General features: G+C 35.4%; 1 protein-coding gene across 1 annotated transcript in view; it reads left to right on the top strand.

The window, feature by feature from the left end:
• Positions 1–18090, top strand: part of GRIK2 (glutamate ionotropic receptor kainate type subunit 2) — a 432872-nt gene that overhangs the window by 243299 nt on the left and 171483 nt on the right. The window contains exon 10 of the mRNA XM_086461343.1: positions 15760–15966. Within this exon, the coding sequence (XP_086317469.1) occupies positions 15760–15966 (207 nt within the window). The remainder of the gene's footprint in view (positions 1–15759; positions 15967–18090) is intronic.

Raw genomic sequence — 18090 nt, 5'->3', positions numbered from 1 at the left:
TACTAACTGAACATGTCCCGTGGAGCAATAGTCAACTTTTTGTGGCAGAGAAACATTTGAAAAGTGATAATAATAAAAAATATGCTGCTTGTATCTTTTATAACCATAGCTTTGGATATCTCAATCTTTTTGACGCTATTGCTTTATTTTATTTTAATGCCATCTGCATTGAAACTTCAGAATTTCTTCTACAATTAAAATTCTACAGCTTGAATATTCTGCATTTTAAAAACCACCAAAAAACATTCAAGATCATTAATAAGAATTTCTTATAATTTGATTCTTCTAAATTCACTTTGTTATGCAAGCAATCAGAACTCTTGATTTCATTTTTTTTTCCCTTAAGATTTTAGATATAATTATTTAAACATTTTCGTTCTTGTACTTATTCTACCTTTACTTTGGAAGATTTTTAACTTTGGGATTCAATTTTCGTATTTATAAATGTATATGCCTGGTGTTTGTTTATTTGTCTAAATTGCATACCAGCTTGTACATCTTATCATACAGGTTCATTTGTCCTGTTCTGCTGAAATGAATGCTCCTTTCCTTTCCCTCATAGCTTTATGTGCTTTTCTGTATCTGCTTACATCAAAACTCTGAAAAGCTCACAGTTCTCCAGTTTAATTTTTTCAAGAAATGTGTGAAAGTTGTGAAAGTTATGAAAAGTGTGTGATAATCTCAAATTTAGCAGGTTTTTGTTACTTCACTTTTGAAATGTGAAATTACTTTTTTTACCATACTTCCCTGAAAAAATTACTTGACATATTTTGGAAGGAATAATTATAATGGATTTTCAAAACCATTTTATTTAGTTCAAAACATAATATCCCCAGACTGTATTTTATTTATAAATGCTTTTTCAGATACGTAGAAATCTTAATCCATATAAATGCCATCTTGTTTTCAAAATACATGTATAAAATCAAGAAAAACCCAAGGTTTTAGTATCTTTGATATTTATTTTTTTTTTTAGATCTGACATTTTTCTTTTTGCATACTTTATCTCCCTTTCTTTTGGACCCCAAGGACACTTAAAGCGTGAGTTTTTAATGTCCAAAATTTAAATTTTTATATATGTATATAAATAAAATAACTTTACCTTTTCTCTTTATAAAGATGATTCACTCATCTCTTGTACACAGAATTGCAGATTTGTAATCTTTTTCATTTTCATTTTTATGGTATATTTTGAGGAAGGATACCTGATGCAGGCATTTTCTCATAGTTACTGTTGTATTATTCTGGGATGATTCAAGCAACATCTAAATTTTGAGATATTAATAAATCAATAATATTTGCGTCCTGCTGATATTATAGCTATAAATAATTATTTCTCTCACAAGTCTATTTGAGTTTTCTGTACTGCCAGAAAATAGTTGAATTTGTTTTTGTCTAACAAAAAACCTGTAAACGATGTTTTTCTTTTTTTGTTTTTTATTTCAGATATTTTAGATTTTTTTTTTTTTTTCCTTTGGAAACTACAGGAATATACAGTTCCTCACTTTCCAGATTTAATGCTTTTCTTATTCCCTTTTTATATGCTTTTCTGTCCTGATCAGTGTGTGCTTAAATGCCTCTCCCAGGCTTCTCATACCCATTTCAGCATCGAGAGTCTGAAACTTTCTGAAGTCCTCTCCTTTCTGAACTTTATTCCACTCCTGCATCAATTCCACTCCTCTGTCTTCAGCCAGCAGCACAAACTGTAAACTGACTGATTTCTTGAAGATGTAGCAGAAATGTAAAACTACTTTAATATATTTTAGGACTTTTTCCACTGAGAAAGGTAAATTAGCGTGTTTTATAGTTTATGGTGCTCAAAATGCAAAAGGCATTAAGTTGAAAGTTACCCTTGTCCTGAGATCCAGCGTAATGTCTGTGTACCTCTGATAACCTTTAGGGCCTTTAGACTTGCAAGGTATTCAGAGATAAGCTTGGCCACAGTGCTTGTTTGTATTTCAAACATAAAAGTAAGTGATGCTTATCAGAAAAAAAATATGAGGTTTGAAGGGAGTCATAGTATTTGAATGAGTGCAGTGGGATCAGCAAGTCAAAGATTGACTTAGTAGAAAGAGATCAATAAAGCTATTTTTCTCCTGGCTGAGTACAAGCAGAAGGTAGGATGGTCATTTATTTGTATCTCTGGCTAATGACTGAGAAGCACTTTTTTGGGGTTCCAAGTTTACAAAATCATCCCAAACAACTTGTTTCGAATAATTCTCTACTTCTTCAATTTCATTCTGCTAAAATGTTAGTAATAAAAATCTACTTTTACGTAGTGGCAAGAATCAGTTTATAACTCCACTTCAGGATTTGCACTTATGAACACCAAGGGCCATCAGTCTAAGAAAATTCTTGCTGTATGTGGGACAAACAAGAGGAGTTAGGGATGTGTGCGCCTCTACAAGGCTATGATGTTATAGGCATCACTGAGATGTGGTAGGATAGCTCCTATGACTGGAGTATAGGAATAGATGGTTATAGGCTCTTTAGGAAAGACAGACAGGGGAGAAGAGGAGGGGGTGTCACCCTTTATGTCAAAGACCAGCTGGAGTCCATGGAGCTTGGTCTGGGGATAGATGAGGAGTTGACCGAGAGCTTATAGGTCAGGGTTAGAGGAAAGGGAGGGGAAGGTGATGTCATAGTGCGGGTCTGCTACAGGCCACCTGACCAGGATGACCGAGCGGGTGAGGCCCTCTGTAGACAGATAGGAGTGGCTTCACATTCACAAACCCTGGTCCTCATGGGGGACTTCAATCACCCAGATATCTGTTGGAAGGAAGGCCCAGTAGGGCACCAGCAATCCAGGAGGTTCCTGGAATGCATTGATGACAATTTCCTTCTCTAGGTGGTAGAGGAACCAATGAGAAGGGGTGCCATGCTGGACCTTGTTCTCACCAACAAGGAGGGGCTGGTAGCTAATATGAAGCTCAAGGGAATCCTTGGCTGCAGTGATCATGAAATGTTAGAATCCAAGATACTCAGGGCAACAAGGAGACTGCAGAGTAAGTTCATTACCCTGGACTTCAAGAGAACAGACTTTGACCTCTTCAGGGATCTGCTTAGCCCTGAAGGGGAGAGGGGCCCAAGAAAGCTAGTCCACATTCAAGGACCAGCTCCTCCAAGTCCAGAAAGGAGGAAAGCAGGCAAGAATGCCAGGAGGCCTGTGTGGATGAACAGGGAACTCCTGGACACACATAAAGACAAAAAGAGAATTTACAAAAAGTGGAAAAAAGGACAGGTAGACTAGGAAGAATACAAAGAAGTTGTCTGAGCAGCCAGGGATCAGGTAAGGAAAGCTAAAACCCAGATAAAATTAAATATGGCCAGGGACATCAAGGGTAACAAGAAAAGCTTTTATAGGTATGTGAGTAATAAAAGGAAGACTAGGGAAGCTGTGGGCCCTCTCTGGAAGGAAACAGGAGAACTGATTCACAAGGGATATGGAGAAGGTTGAGGTTCTCAATGACTTCTTTGCCTCAGTCTTCAGCAGCAAGGGCCACTGTCCAAGCTTCTTTGCCTCAGTCTTCAGCAGCAAGGGCCACACTGTCCAAGCTGCAGAAGCCGAAGGCGAGACCTGAGAGAAGGAAGATCTACCCACTGTAAGTGAAGAGCAGGTTTGTGACTATCTAAAGAACCTGAAGGTGTACAGCTTCATGGGACCTGATGAGATCCATTGAAGCGTCCTGAAAGAACTGGCAGACCAAGTTACTAGGCCACTTTCCATCATATTTGAGAAGTCATGGCAGTCTGGTGAAGTGCCAGCTGACTGGAGAAGGGGGAAACATCAGCCCCATTTTCAAAACAGGAAAAAAGGAGGACCCAGGCAACTGCATACAAGCCTGTCAGTCTCACCTCTATGCCTGGGAAAATCATGGAGCAGATCCTCCTGAAGGCTCTGCTATGGCACATGGAAAATGTGGAGGTGATTGGTGGCAACCAACATGGCTTCACCAAGGGAAAATCCTGCCTGATGAATCTGGCTGGAGTAACAGCATCAATTGACAAGGAAAGAGCAACTGATGTCGTCTATCTGCATTTGTGCAAAGCCTTCGACACTGTCCCACACGACATCCTGGTCTCCAAATTGGAAAGTTATAGATTTGACAGATGGACCACATGGTGCATGAAGAATTGGTTGGAAGGTTGCGCTTAAAGAGTTGCAATGAATGGCTCGGTGTCTGAGTGGAGACCAGTGACAAGAGGTGTTCCTCAGGGATCAGTACTGGTACTGCTGCTAATTAACATCTTTGTTGGTGGCATGGATGGTGGCATCGAGTGCATCCTCAGCAAGTTTGCTGATGACAACAAGTTGTGTGGTGAGGTCAACATGCTGGAGGGAAGGGATGCCATCCAGAGGGACCTTGACAGGCTTGAGAGGTGGGCCCAGGCCAACCTCGTGAAGTTCAACAAGGCCAAGTGTAAGGTCCAGCACCTGGGTCGAGGCAATCCCAAGCACAGATATAGGCTCAATGAGTGGATTGAGAGCAGTCCTGGGAGAAGGACTTGGAAGTGCTGGTGGATGGTAAGATGAACATGAACCAATAGTGTCCGCTTGCAGCCCAAAAAACCAACCGTATCCTGGGCTGCATCAAGACAAGTGTGGCCAGCACGTCAAGGGAGGTGATTCTGCCCCTCTACTCCACCCTCGTGAGACCCCACCTGGAATATTGAGTCCAGCTCTGGAGACCCCAACACAAGAAAGAGCTGTTGGAGCAAGTCCAGAGGAGGGCTACCAAGATGGTCAGAGGATTGGAACACCTTTCCTACAAGGACAGGCTGAGAGAGTTGGGCTTGTTCAGCCTGGAAAAGAGAAGGCTCCGGGGAGACCTTATAGCTGTCTTCCAGTACCTGAAGGGGGCCTACAAGAAGGCTGGGGAGGGACTTTTTACAAGGGTCTACAGTGATAAGATGAGAGGTAATGGTTGGAAGCTGGGAGAGGGCAAGTTTAGACTAGATACAAGGAAGAAGTTCTTCACCCTGAGGGCGGTGAGACACTGGAACAGGTTGCCTAAGGAAGTTGTGGATGCTCCATCCCTGGAAGTGTTCAAGACCAGGTTGGATGGAGCCTTAAGCAACCTGGTCTAGTGGGAGGGGTCCCTGCCATGGCAGAGGGGTTGGAAGTAGGTGATCTTTGGGGTCCTTTGCAACCCAAACCATTCTGTGATTCTATGGTTTGCTGGTTTTCTTGGGTCTGCTTTTTTTGTTTTGTTTTCTTTTTCCCCACAGTTTTTTGAAAATTTAAGGTACATAATAAGAAAAGAATGGTTTGCTTTCCATTATGGTAAGACTTAATAATGTCTTTGATACTCATCATGAAGACAGTATGATTCTGTTCAGCTGGAAAATAAGTTAGTACAGTCTGCAGTGTTGCAATAGCTTAATACTCTCATGTTTTGTGGTTTATCAAGTCAAGCGTTTTTGCTTGAAATAGGCATCCACTCACATCTAGTTTACTTTATTGGAATGGAAACTTAGTACATATTTTTGTAAGGCATCTGAATTAAAGTCTGGCCAAAGTTAAGGGTAATTGGGGTGTGTGGGAGGGTGGGGTGTAAAGAAAACTACTGTTTTTCAGAGCCTGACAAAATGAAGAGTGAAACTACACAAATGAACAACTATGGCTTAAGTTCTTGAGGCTGTGATTTGTCAAAGCATAGTTATGACTACGCATTTCATGACCCAAAAGGTCATACTAGGGAATCTTCCAGGAAATATTTTTAAAGTTGTCAAATAATGATATTCATAATTATTTTGTATTATAGATAGTTTAGTGGAGGAAGGCAACTTTGGTATTTTTCTTGTGTCTGGCCTTAGTCTCTTCTATTAGAATATCCTGGTTCAAACGACTAGTGAGATGTCTAATATATTACATTGTTTTGATTGATTGTAACTAGTGGATTGCTTCACATCTCCCACTTGAATTTTGACTGCCAACTGTGAAAGCCTATTGTGTATTCCTTACATCTAACATAAATGTTAATAAGATATGGCAGGCTTTTAACTCCAGTATCCCCAGTGAACAGAAACTGATGATTAAAATTCTCTGTTCTAACAGCAGCAAATTTTGAAGGTGGTTTTTCTCTTTTCATTGCCAGGGCTTCCACTTTTATGTTTGTTTTGTTTATCTTGTATTTACAGATACAATTTTTAGTACTGATAGTGATATGAAAGTTCTAAATTCTTTAAAAAATATATACGTCCATGTTGAAAGTATTAATGAACAATCCATATGTTTGATAGTTATCCATAAAAATGAATATTGGAATAGTTTGAAATGTAGAATTTATTATTGTAATTTCTAGTAATATCTTTGTAGCTGCTCATTGCAGGGGGGTTGGATTAGATGACCTTTAAAGTTCCCTTCCAGCCCCAACCATTCTGCAATTCTGTGAAATAAGATATGGGTCACAGGAATAATTCAAGTAAGATCTGTCCAAATCTGAAAACATAGATCAAGACAACGAAATACAAAAAATTCTATCAGTAAATTTCTTCCATGCCCATATTTGCATAGGATAAATAGGTTTTCATTCAAGTGTTAATTGTACATTTGAAACACTAAAACAAGTCTGCAAAGCTACAATATTAATTCAACAAGTAGAAATGTAAGACAATAATCTTTTATTGTGTAGGGAAGCTTTAGGCTTGTGATGCAATTTATGCATTAAAAAGTAAATTTTGCAAGTAGAACACATGAAAATGTGTAATTGAAAAACTGTTATATTGACACCCCTAATGAAAAAAAGTCTTTGGAGATAGTATACTTGCTGCATATCATAGAAATAATGCAACTTAGAGAATTATTATGAGAAAACCAATTGTTTACATTCATGGAGGCTTAGCACATAGAGTCAGAAGAAAACATTTTAATCGTTTCTGAATGCAGTCCTGTGTAACCTGCTCTAGGTGAACCTGCTTTAGCAGGGGGATTGGACTAGATGATCTCCAGAGGTCCCTTCCAACACCTGCTACTCTGTGATTCAATGATTCTGACCATTTAATCTGGCTTCATCACAGTACAATGGAAACTCAACTCCTCTTGGACAGATTTCAAAAATAAATGACAAATTTTTGTCTTACTGGATTTTTGGACTTCAGAAAACTGTTTATATCAAATAAAGACTTTGTGTAATCTCTCTACTCTTTGATGCATCCTTCTTTTTTTCATCCAGAAGGATGCTGCTCCCTCCAATAATAGTGTATGACAAATGACTGTCATCTTCTGATTATTTCAACTTCAGTGTCACTGAAAAAAATCATTGTTATTAAAATTCTTCACACAGACAGGAGGACATCACCTTATCAATAAGGCAAAATATCTTTATTCATCAACAGTGCATGTAACAGAAATTTTGCATGAAAACAGCAGTCATCTGTCACTTGGGGGTCATATCATTCCTGAATGAACTTTTTTAATGCTTTTATATTACTCAAGAAATACTTTTACAGATGAAATTTTTAATCTACTTAAAGCTTTACTCTTTCTTGTGACCACATTTTTATTTGCAGTAGTTTTAGTTTAGTGTACTTTGCAGTAAATTTTTTTCAGAAAAATGATTACTTACATTTACTAGTTTATCTGTATTCTCAGTTTTAGTACTTATCTGGCTTGGGGTAGAGCTCTTCTGTATCAATCGTCATTGATATTCATAAGATATTTTAGTCTTATGAGACATTAAATGACTACTTTCATCTTAAAGTTTTGTAGCAAGCTGAACTGTTGATGATACTAAGTAAAGAATTGCTCCCAAGAGGGGTTCTCAGGGTGGATTACTTAAAGCTGTGATTTTCTTTGTTGCTTCTCAAAGCTTTCATTTAACATGTTAAAATAGAGAATATTTTATTGAGTCCATCTTACCAAAAACTGTCTGCATGATATCTCCTCATTGTTAGTTACTGTTTGCCCAATATTTGTGTTATAGGCAAATAAACACCCCCACCCACCCCCCCTTACAGGTCAATGTAAGAAAATGTGTCAGTGTTTAAATAAAAACAACAAAAAAAGATGCACTGAAAAGAATCGCAAATATATACTGAGTAGGTTCCCAGAAAGTTTTTAACAGAAGGGATTGCTCAATTATGGTTAAACTTTGGACAGCTGGGTTTTAATGGTTTTAAAGGCGTGTAAAATTTGCTGCACAATTTTCTTTAGCACTAATTCAAGAAACTTAGGTTTTGCAGTGAAAGGCTGCTTAAATAGATAAGAAATATATAGGATTAATTTCTATGTATTATGATAATTTTCTTTGATCCATTTCTATGTTAAAAAATGCTACATTATTTTGCAAATGTCCACTTCAAGGAGGGTTTGTCCTTCTCTCAGTTTATACATGAAATAAGTAATGAAGTTATGACAATTTTCTTTAAATTAGCATTAACTTTTAATTCTGTAATTATTTATTTATTTGTAGTTGAATCTGATAATTGATTTTCCTTGTGCTGAGAATAAAGGCCACATAAATTATATGTCTTTTTAACTAGGCAGAAACCTGCATTTCATTTAAGATCATCACTTTGTATTATATCACTTTTGGGTCGCTAGAACTGACTGTGTTTCGTTTACCTTCTTTCGCTGGACTAGAATGAGAATAAAACTGTATCCCCTTGTGATCCTCTTAGATCTTTGAGAGTTCTGTGGAGTATCGCAGAGATACATTCATCTGAATTTGAAGACTATTAAGATTTAGAATAACATTTCTGGAAAGGAAAGATTCCATCCTGCTATATACTTATTTTTTTTTTTTTTTTAGATTAAAGTTGCTCCAAAAATATTTTTTAACTTTCTTAACTCTTTAGAAATCTCTTTTCAAATGTGTTGGATTTTCTTATGTTTTAGACTGAACAGTTGACGAGTGTGTTGATACCATTTTTTATTTCCTTTGATTTGGTGGTTTTTAAAAGGCGGCTTTCCTCTGCATGATCCAGCTTGCACTCCACATAATGTCCCCGTGGGCAGGAAAAAAAGTAAAGTCACGCAATCACTGGCAATCATGATCACCATTTCATGACTAGTCATGCTACTTTTTGCACTTGAAAAGCAAACATCTTATTGCATCCAAACTACAATCAAGCTTCAGGAACAGGATACAAGACCATACACAGCTTTAAAGGTATATTTGCCTTTAATGTTATTAAGATGGTACTTACATCGGAACGACAGAATATAAATTCTCCAGACTCTATAAATTCTGCTCTGGCACTCAAATACTAATTTTTGTGGCAGTCTAATACACAGTTTAAGGATAGCTGCTATCATGTTAGGCCGTGGGCTCCTTCAGTAGGCTAGTGTACATGGTCAAGTTGAGTGACCTCCTTTACGGTGAGTGATTGGGTAGTTGTCTGTTTTTTCTTCAACATCCTTTAAAAATGTAGTTATGACAACATATACTAGTGTTTTCCAAATAAACTCCAAGTATACTAGTCACACATGGTATACATTCTTGTTTTATGGTCATTGAATAAATCACATATGCACTTGATGAGCTTGAAGAAGCCAGCTAACTTGGCAGAAATTTGGTGGAAATCATAAAGACATCTCATACTAGAAAGATCTGTTATTAGTATTCACATGTTGAAATCTAACTGACCTAACAGCAATGCTGCTGTAATGCTATTGAAAGAACCAATGAGAATATTCTTGAAGGTATATGCAAGAAAATTATTTTCCACTCTGTAGTGCTAAATTTTTCCAAATTGCTCACCTGTATTGCATTGATAAAATATTTACAACCACCTATCTGTAAAAGGGTGATGGCGTTCTCCAGAAAACTCAAGCTCATGGTCATAGAGTTAATTAGCCAAACTGAATGTTTCAGACTAACTGTTCATGTGACTATCTCTTTCAGGAGCAATGTGGGTGATTAACACTGAAGAGAGTACATTTGCATTATATCTCAAATTTCTAAGAAACCCCAGAGAGTGTTATCTGGTTATACTATTGTTCTGAGTGCTAGAGATATTGGCAGTTTATCTTCAGTGAGAATCAACGTTTCTAGTAGTTTGCTTTTGTTCTTCTTAAGCCTCCTATTTTAAAAGAAGGTAGTGATGTGAAGACTGTCCCTTCAGAGAAAAAGCTATCTATATGAAATATAAACAGTTGAAACAAAACCAGTGTTTGATTTCAGATTAAATTTGATAGTTTGGTGATAGAGGGGTGTACTGCATGTTCTGAGCACAGATACGTAAGGGTACTGTTGCTCACTATGTGCCTTTCTGTTGGTGTTGAAATAACACCCTCTCCATTTCTTGCTTTTTCTAAAAATATTTACATTAAATGATATGAATTATCTAACTATAGAATTAGATGTATGATTATATATGTGAACCTTTTGAATATACGTAATTCAGACACTTTGTTCTTTCACAAGGTTTATAAACTTCTGTGATTTAAATCTTGTGAGAAAACATCAATTTACCTAGTCTCCCAGTTTCAAATGTAAGCAAATGATAGCCAAAATTTATTTACCCGCATCTCTTTTACTTCTCTCATTATTCCCAATTTCCATTTTTTTTCCATATTCTAATTATTACTATATGTATAAACTTAATTTGGATAATTCCTTACTACTGAGCTGGTCAAAGGTTCAGTAGAAATTTGGCAAATTTTGCACATCAAGAATAAGCTAAACTAGAAGCAAGATTAATTTGAATGAAGAAAAGGGTTGTTTTTAAAGTCCAGTAGCTCTCTTTGGTTGCTCTTATTTCAGGATAAGCATACTTTATAAATGTACGTGGTAGAATCCTTTTGCTATAGCCTAAGTTAATTCAGAGTAGGCATGTTTTCTGGAAAAATTGTGTCTGCATGAGTATTTATTCAGGAATCTTCTTGGCGCAGCTGTGTATAGACAGTGCTTATTCAGTGGCTTTTGATTCAAGATACTTATGTCATTCCAAGCAATAATAGAAGTGCTACGGGGAAGGTGGTTTTAATTTTTGGGGTTTTGGAGGCGGGGGTGTATGTGTGTGTGTGTTTGTTTTTTGTTGGGTTTTTTTGTTTGATTGTTTTTTTCTGGGGAGTTGTGTTCAGTTCAAAGACTATTGATTCCAACTGAATCTGTTTAGAAGATTTTAAAGAATATTTGGTAAACATTCTGAAAACAATTCTGACCAACTTGTTTTGTGATGAGCTCTAGTAATTTTTAAGGGTCATGTTTTCAGGAGCTGAAGGACAAAATTAAATTGTGAACAATATTGAAATAAGTATAAACCACTTGCCAATCTACGAATTACTCAGTTTAAATATTCTGTCTATCTAATCAATAATCCTAGTGAAAGATTTTGGTGGAAGTGCTAATCTACCAGGAAGCAACGGTGATCATATGTTTAATGCATAGATACTTTCCTGAGAGTTTGCTTGGCAACCAGTTTTACATTAGTCCGTAATATAAATTTAAAACTTGAACAAATAAAGCATGTAGTAAATCCTTTGCATAGACTTGTACAGAATACATGAATGCCATGTTCAGTATTTAGAATGTGTCTTGTCTACTACCAGAGAAAAAAGAGAAGAACTAGAAAAAACTTTTGGATTAATAAAAGCTATTACAGATGAAGCTGCCAAAACCCACTTCCTGATAAATCAAAGACGAACCCTGTCAAAGCTAAGTAAGAAAATGCTTTACATGGCAAATAAAAGGTCTGAAGAGAAAAAGCAAATGCTTTGGACAATGGAAGACTATAAGGAAAGCAGCAAGAGCCATTAAGAAATGGCTTAATGTAAACATTGTGAAAGTATTAAGAGACTGTTAATAACTCATTGATCAGTCTTCTCAGGAAAAGCTTTTTTTCCATAACAAAATATCATAATTATTAAGTAACAGCATACAAACTATTGCTGCCCTTATCCAAGCTGGTCAGAGTAAAGAATAATAAAAGAGTATGGAGTTGGAGCTATGAATTCCAGAAGTGTTGAAGATTTTTTTTTTTTTTTTTAACAAAGTGTAAAAAACCAGGACAGATAAAATTATTGAGGATTACTGTAATGATCTTACAGGAAAATACACAAGAATGTATGGATGAGCTGGATAGCTCAGTGAAGAAAATCCTGCTGTCCTTACTCAGTAAAGGAAGCATAAAAGCATGAACTGGCAACTATACTGCCTCCCTGATATCGCACATATTTAAATTCTGCCCCATATAATTGAGGATTACTTGGAATGGAAGATAGAAACAAAACTGTTGTCAAGAATCTTGTCAAGATTCCAGATAGATTGTGGGATGTGTAACTGTAAATATCTGAACAATTCAGAAAGCAAATGTCTAGGATCTATGTACATGAGCATTCCAAGCTACATAGGAATTTCAGAATGTCTACAGAGGCATACATAGAATATTATATTTGTGAAGCACAAGTCTCAGTCTTCTTACGTCTGAACCAGGGTTTTTCACACCTTCGGAAATAAATGTTAGGATTAAAAGAGTAGCTAAACAATTTTATTGAATATTTAATCCCCATTTAGTATGGGATAATGTATTTGAATTAACTACTGTTGATAAAGAAGTTCCAGACATTTTTGAAAATTCCAAAACCACAGAATGTTACAGCTGAAATGGACAATTTTTCAATTAACATGATTTCACTTGCTGCATGGTGAATATTCTTTTCATATCAGAAACAGTTGCCACAGGTAGGTGTTTTCTTGGCCTTTTTTCCATTTTTTTTAGCAAGAAGTGATTGAGCTTAGCTTTTTCTTCCAGCAAAATAGTCCAAATTCTAGATAACCTACTGAGGCACTTAAGTATAATTACCATTATAAAGTTACCATTATAGATGTCTCCTAATTTCTAACCTTTATTTCTTTTGCCAGAGTTTAAGGCTATTAATTCCTGTCCCTTCTACAGAAAAGAACTTTTCTGGTTCCTCTTTGCAGCTGCTTTGTGTGTGTTGAAGACTTTTATCACGTTCCTTTCAGTCTATCCTTCCTTAAGTGAAGCAACCTCTATTCTTTCAGTCTTTCTTCATCCTATTTTGTAGACCTTGGTTCATGTTTCTCCTGAACTGCAGTGTTCAAAACTGTATGGCATGTAGCAACTGAAACATTAATAGTGTCTTATAATATCACTTATTGCTACTTTCCAGATTGAATCTCTTTCAGTGAAGTGCAGCTTTCTGGACAGTCAAATTTTCTTCGTATTTTTAGGGAGAACAGGATGACTTTGCATATAACATAATGTGATGACCTTCCTCAAATTCTTCCACTCTCCATATTCTCTTAGTTTTAGATTCCCACAAATGAAATAGTTTTATAATATGCTTAGGATAAAAATACTGTTTTTCTAAAAATTGCCTTAATTAGTCTACAATTTCATAGCCCTCTTTTCTCCAGTTACTGAAGTTTTTTGGATTGGGAAAAGCTAAAAGATAAGCCTTTTACAATCTCCTTGAAGCCTCCATGAATTCTTAAAGGTAATTCCGAATAGATCTGAAATTGCTAAAACTGGTTCTTCTATGAATTTCTCGTGTCCAAATGTTCTGAAAATACTTAAATTTCAAAGACTCACTGGACTTATATTTTCATACTTTAGTCTAAACACTTTTACATATGTGTCTTCTGTTAGTTTTATACGTTAGCTGATCAGCATTAGCCTTTTCAGAGAAGATAGGCACAGGAAATCGTCAAACTGTTTGATTGTAATGCCATTTCATGGTTTTCTTTTCCCGTTGGGCAACAGATGAACTAGTTCCTAGGATTTCCTTTTATCTTTGCTTCTGGAATATCACTTTTTATCCTTAATGTCAATAGCTAATTGCAGTGTATTTTTTGTTTTGGCATTTATACATTTGTCCCTGCATAAGTTTAATTTTCGTTTGCTTTTCTGTTTGTCCTTCACATTCTGAGTTACATTTCCCTTCCTCCATACTTTCTTTTCTGAGATTCGATTCATTGAAGAGTTTATGTTTTAGTCTAGTTGCTTTTTCTATACTTTCTGTCTTTTGTCTTAGCATAGCTTCTGCTTGGGCAGTATTGAGCATTCTTTAAGGAGTTCTTATTTCACCTGAAAAACTATTTTTCTTACAGTTTTTTTCTATGAGATATTTCATACCTGTTTGAGTTTATTAGCAACTGTTTTGTTACCTAGTTTTTGTTCTGTCACTGTCTCTGCTTCTCAAGAATTATTGAATGATCCTAGTCATTTAAACTTCTTTCTACTTTCATGTATTCAGTCAGGTCTTTTTTCTTGTCAGTACTACATCTAGAAAATCTCTCCTGGAGTCTATTGTTTGACAAGTTTCTGTCAAAACATCCTAGTAGTTTCCCTGGACAATTTATTTCATGTTACGTTCCTTGTTAATTGTATGAAGACCAGTGTTGTACTTTTAAAAAATATGGCTGTAACCTTATTTATTTCAATAAAAGTATATAAAAGTAGAATCTTAGCAGAGTCTTTATTCAGTAGTTTGTTTTATTTAAAAAAAAAGTGTAAGAGGCAACTGGGGAACAGATATATTCTGAACACACTTCTTTTAAGAGCGAGAAATCTCCCAGGTTTCTCCTTTGCATTTTGGGTAAAATATTTTATGATGAAGTTCCAGTTTTGTGGAGATAGAATGATTTAATCACGGGACACCTCAAGACAGATGTTTATGTCAGGAATGTTGACAAATCCTTGACAAAGCTGCCATGCCTGTAGAATGAAGTGCCCTTAACCCTGCTGAGTGCTGATGTGGAGATTTAGGGCTGTATGAATTAAGTTACCCTGGAGAGTTCATTTGATTATTCATTTAGACTTGTATTTGGTGCAGTAATTGCATCTACTACCATTTGTCTTAACTTACTTGGTGCTTATTGTTTTATTATTGTAAAAAATGAAAACCCAGCGAAAACCCGAGCAAAGACTTGAGTTTCAAATGCAGCTAGAATATCGGTACCATATTGTAGTGGAAAACTGTACCATTTCTTTTTTGTCTTTTTCCCTTCAGCTTTGTATTTGAGGAAGGCTATCCTATACTGAGAAACAGATGTAAAAATCCTTTATTTTGCTGAATGTTAAGTTTCTTACCATAATGATGAGTATTCTGCCAATCATTTTAACTTGTTCTGTTTACTCACTCCTTTATGCAAAAAAGTCACATTTTCAATTAAATTAAGTATAAGAAGATAAATGTTTAGAGAAAATAAATACAGTTTCCATTGAATGTATGTCACAGAATTTTCTTTTTGAGATAATTTTTCTGGTTTTGCTGCAGTCATCAATGGCAGCCTATAACTTGAGGCAACAGAACAGTAGGTGTTTTCCCTGACTTTTTCCTTTCCCTGTGGGTTTTCTATACTTTCTATAAGAAAGCATTGATAAAACAGTTAAAATATTTGTCTAAAGAAAAGTGTAAAACCTAATACTTAAAGCATCTGATGGATGTTTGAGTTTTAAACTCTTTTTTAAGTCACCAAAGCACATTTCTTCTGTATTTTAAGATGCTTACAATGTCCATCCAAACAATGTATTTGATATTAATGTATAATGTAACTTGTTAAGGAGCACATGTAAATTTAGTGTTTATGTGAATTCCTTGAAGATATGTCTAGGGTGTTTAGAGTGTAATTTTTTTCAAGTAAAAATTAGAGTGTCTTCTGACTAACTTCAGTTTGAAGATAAATAAAGACTTTAGACAGACATTACCAAAAGCTAAAATGATTCTACTTTTCATTTTAGTTCTCTGTACAGGAGTGGTATCGTGACCGTGTACTACTTTAGTTTAAAGAGAAAAGAAAGGTGTGGGGGCAATCATTATCCATTCTGTCTTTTTAATTTTTACAGGAAGAGCCATATGTTATGTTCAAGAAGTCTGACAAACCTTTGTATGGAAATGATCGATTTGAAGGTTATTGCATTGACCTTCTCAGGGAGCTGTCTACTATCCTTGGATTTTCCTATGAGATTAGACTGGTGGAGGATGGAAAATATGGAGCCCAGGAAGATGCCAGCGGACAGTGGAATGGAATGGTTCGTGAACTAATTGATCATGTAAGTTAACTGAAGCTTTCTACTATCCATTTAGATTTCAATTCTACTTATCGAAATTGTAAAGCTTTTATGATAATGTCATTTCAATAGTACTGTTTCGGAAAATGCAGATGTTTAAAGAAGTAATGGAAGCAGAATCACATCAATGATGTCTTTAGTGAAGAATGTGTTTGTTAAACGAAGACTATTCTGCATCTCTGTTTTGCCTATAGTCAGTGTTTGTTTCTGCCAAACTGGTTTAGTTCTTCATAGCATGCTCCTAAGATTCAACATATGGAGAGGTAGTATTCAGAATTAATTTGATATACACAAAGAAGAGGAACATCTTTCTTCAAACATTAACAATAAAGTGCAAGTAGTAAGAGAAAAATCTCAACATATACTGAAGGAGCAAAGTAATGTGTCAAAACAGATACTGTTATAATTACTTTTAAGACAGGTATTTGTGTCCTTCAAAGCATGTTTTCCCATGTTGAATTCGGTCTCTTAGAAACATTTTAGTCAATTTGAAAATTATGTCATTGTCCCTTTTGGCATTTATTTGGGCAAATTTCTTGATATAAAGATATTAGATCAAAGAACAAGATAAACCATATTCTGCACATTACTGTCATTTAAAATAGGAAGAAGGGGAGACTATTTTATAGCTTGTTCAAGTGAAACCTCCTAATGATGGCAGAAACTGCATGAATAGCTTGAAGAAAAATATTCACTAATTCTGTTTCAATTTGCTTTAATATTGCAGTAGATGGGCAGAACATGTGTTAATCAAAATATTCGTATTTACTAGGAGGGTTGTTATCTTTGTGTTTTTCTAGTAAATAATCTGGTATTGTTGCAACAGGTGTTGATTATGCCTAGCTTCACACTTTTAAGAAGAATGTGTGGGAGTATTATATTTATATTATCTTTAAATGTGTGTATATATTACACCTAGTACACACATACGTAGAAAGCAAAGAGATATTTAGCTAGGCTGTCTGTCTCTATACATGTGTATTTTCACACATGTATAAATGCATAGGCATGCATAGCTATTAGGTTTGATGGTTGTTAGTATCATCATGTGGAACTAATTTTCCACGATTGAGGTGGATATTGTGGAAGTATTTCTTATACAATTCTTCAGAAGCAAAGAAAATCACATTTTGGTATGCTTTTGTTATTCAGCCCTAAAGCTTTCTTGAACAAGCACTAGCATGGCTCCCTAAGCTTTTCGCTAAGATAATCTTGAAATAAAATGCATTTGAAGAAGTTGCAGCTGTAAAGTATGTGGAACAGGAGCTTTTCCAACCCTTTCCTCTTGATAACACAAAATGGAACTTGTGTTCATTTTTCCCATAGATAACATATAACTGAACTTAGATTAAAATTCATTTTGCCTTTTGAAATTATATTTACTTAGGAGTCAAAAAGGTTTAGATACTGTGTTACTGTATCATTGACAATATAGTCGAACACCTTAACCTGCACTACTCTCTCTCAATTTATCAATTGTCAAAATTTCCTTTAAAATTCTATCTATCTGCTTTATTTTGTAAACTCTTTGAATACATGCAACTCATTTATGCATCTCTGCCCTTTATTTGCATGCATGTTATTGGTACATTTTAGTAACAAGCAACACTTCAGACCTCAGAACTAATGCGCAAGAATTTAGAGAAGAATTCAAGATAGACAGTTACCACATTTGGTGTTTTCATATGTTTAGTACTTCACATGGCCCGTTATCGTAGTATTTCAGTCTTTCTTTTTCCTTAGAGAATATTTTTTAAAGTATCAAAACAGTTTTGCTTTGTATAAAGTGATTTGATAAACTCAATTACTGTTTCTTGTGGAAAAGTAAAATGATTCTCTTTGCATTTTTGAGCCTGAGTTTCTAATTAAAATAAATAGACTGCAAAATAAAGACAGAGTTCTGAAAGTTGCCATAGTACTTGCATCTATTTGAAAAATATTTTTAGAATTTATTTTATTTTTGTCTGCTTGTTATGTTTGAAATGTCAGTCACTTAAATTCAGAAAGAAAGGATACTATGCTCTAGTATATATCTTTACAAGGATAGTTTCTAGCATTCGTAATTCCAGAATAAATAAAATGCGTAATTTTGGTATAGTATGTGTG

This window comes from Leptosomus discolor, chromosome 2, assembly GCF_034619465.1.
Source record: "Leptosomus discolor isolate bLepDis1 chromosome 2, bLepDis1.hap2, whole genome shotgun sequence".
In the NCBI taxonomy this organism is placed as follows: domain Eukaryota; kingdom Metazoa; phylum Chordata; class Aves; order Leptosomiformes; family Leptosomidae; genus Leptosomus; species Leptosomus discolor.
The sequence above is the reverse complement of the archived record's forward strand: the minus strand, read 5'-3'. Positions and strand labels throughout refer to the sequence as shown.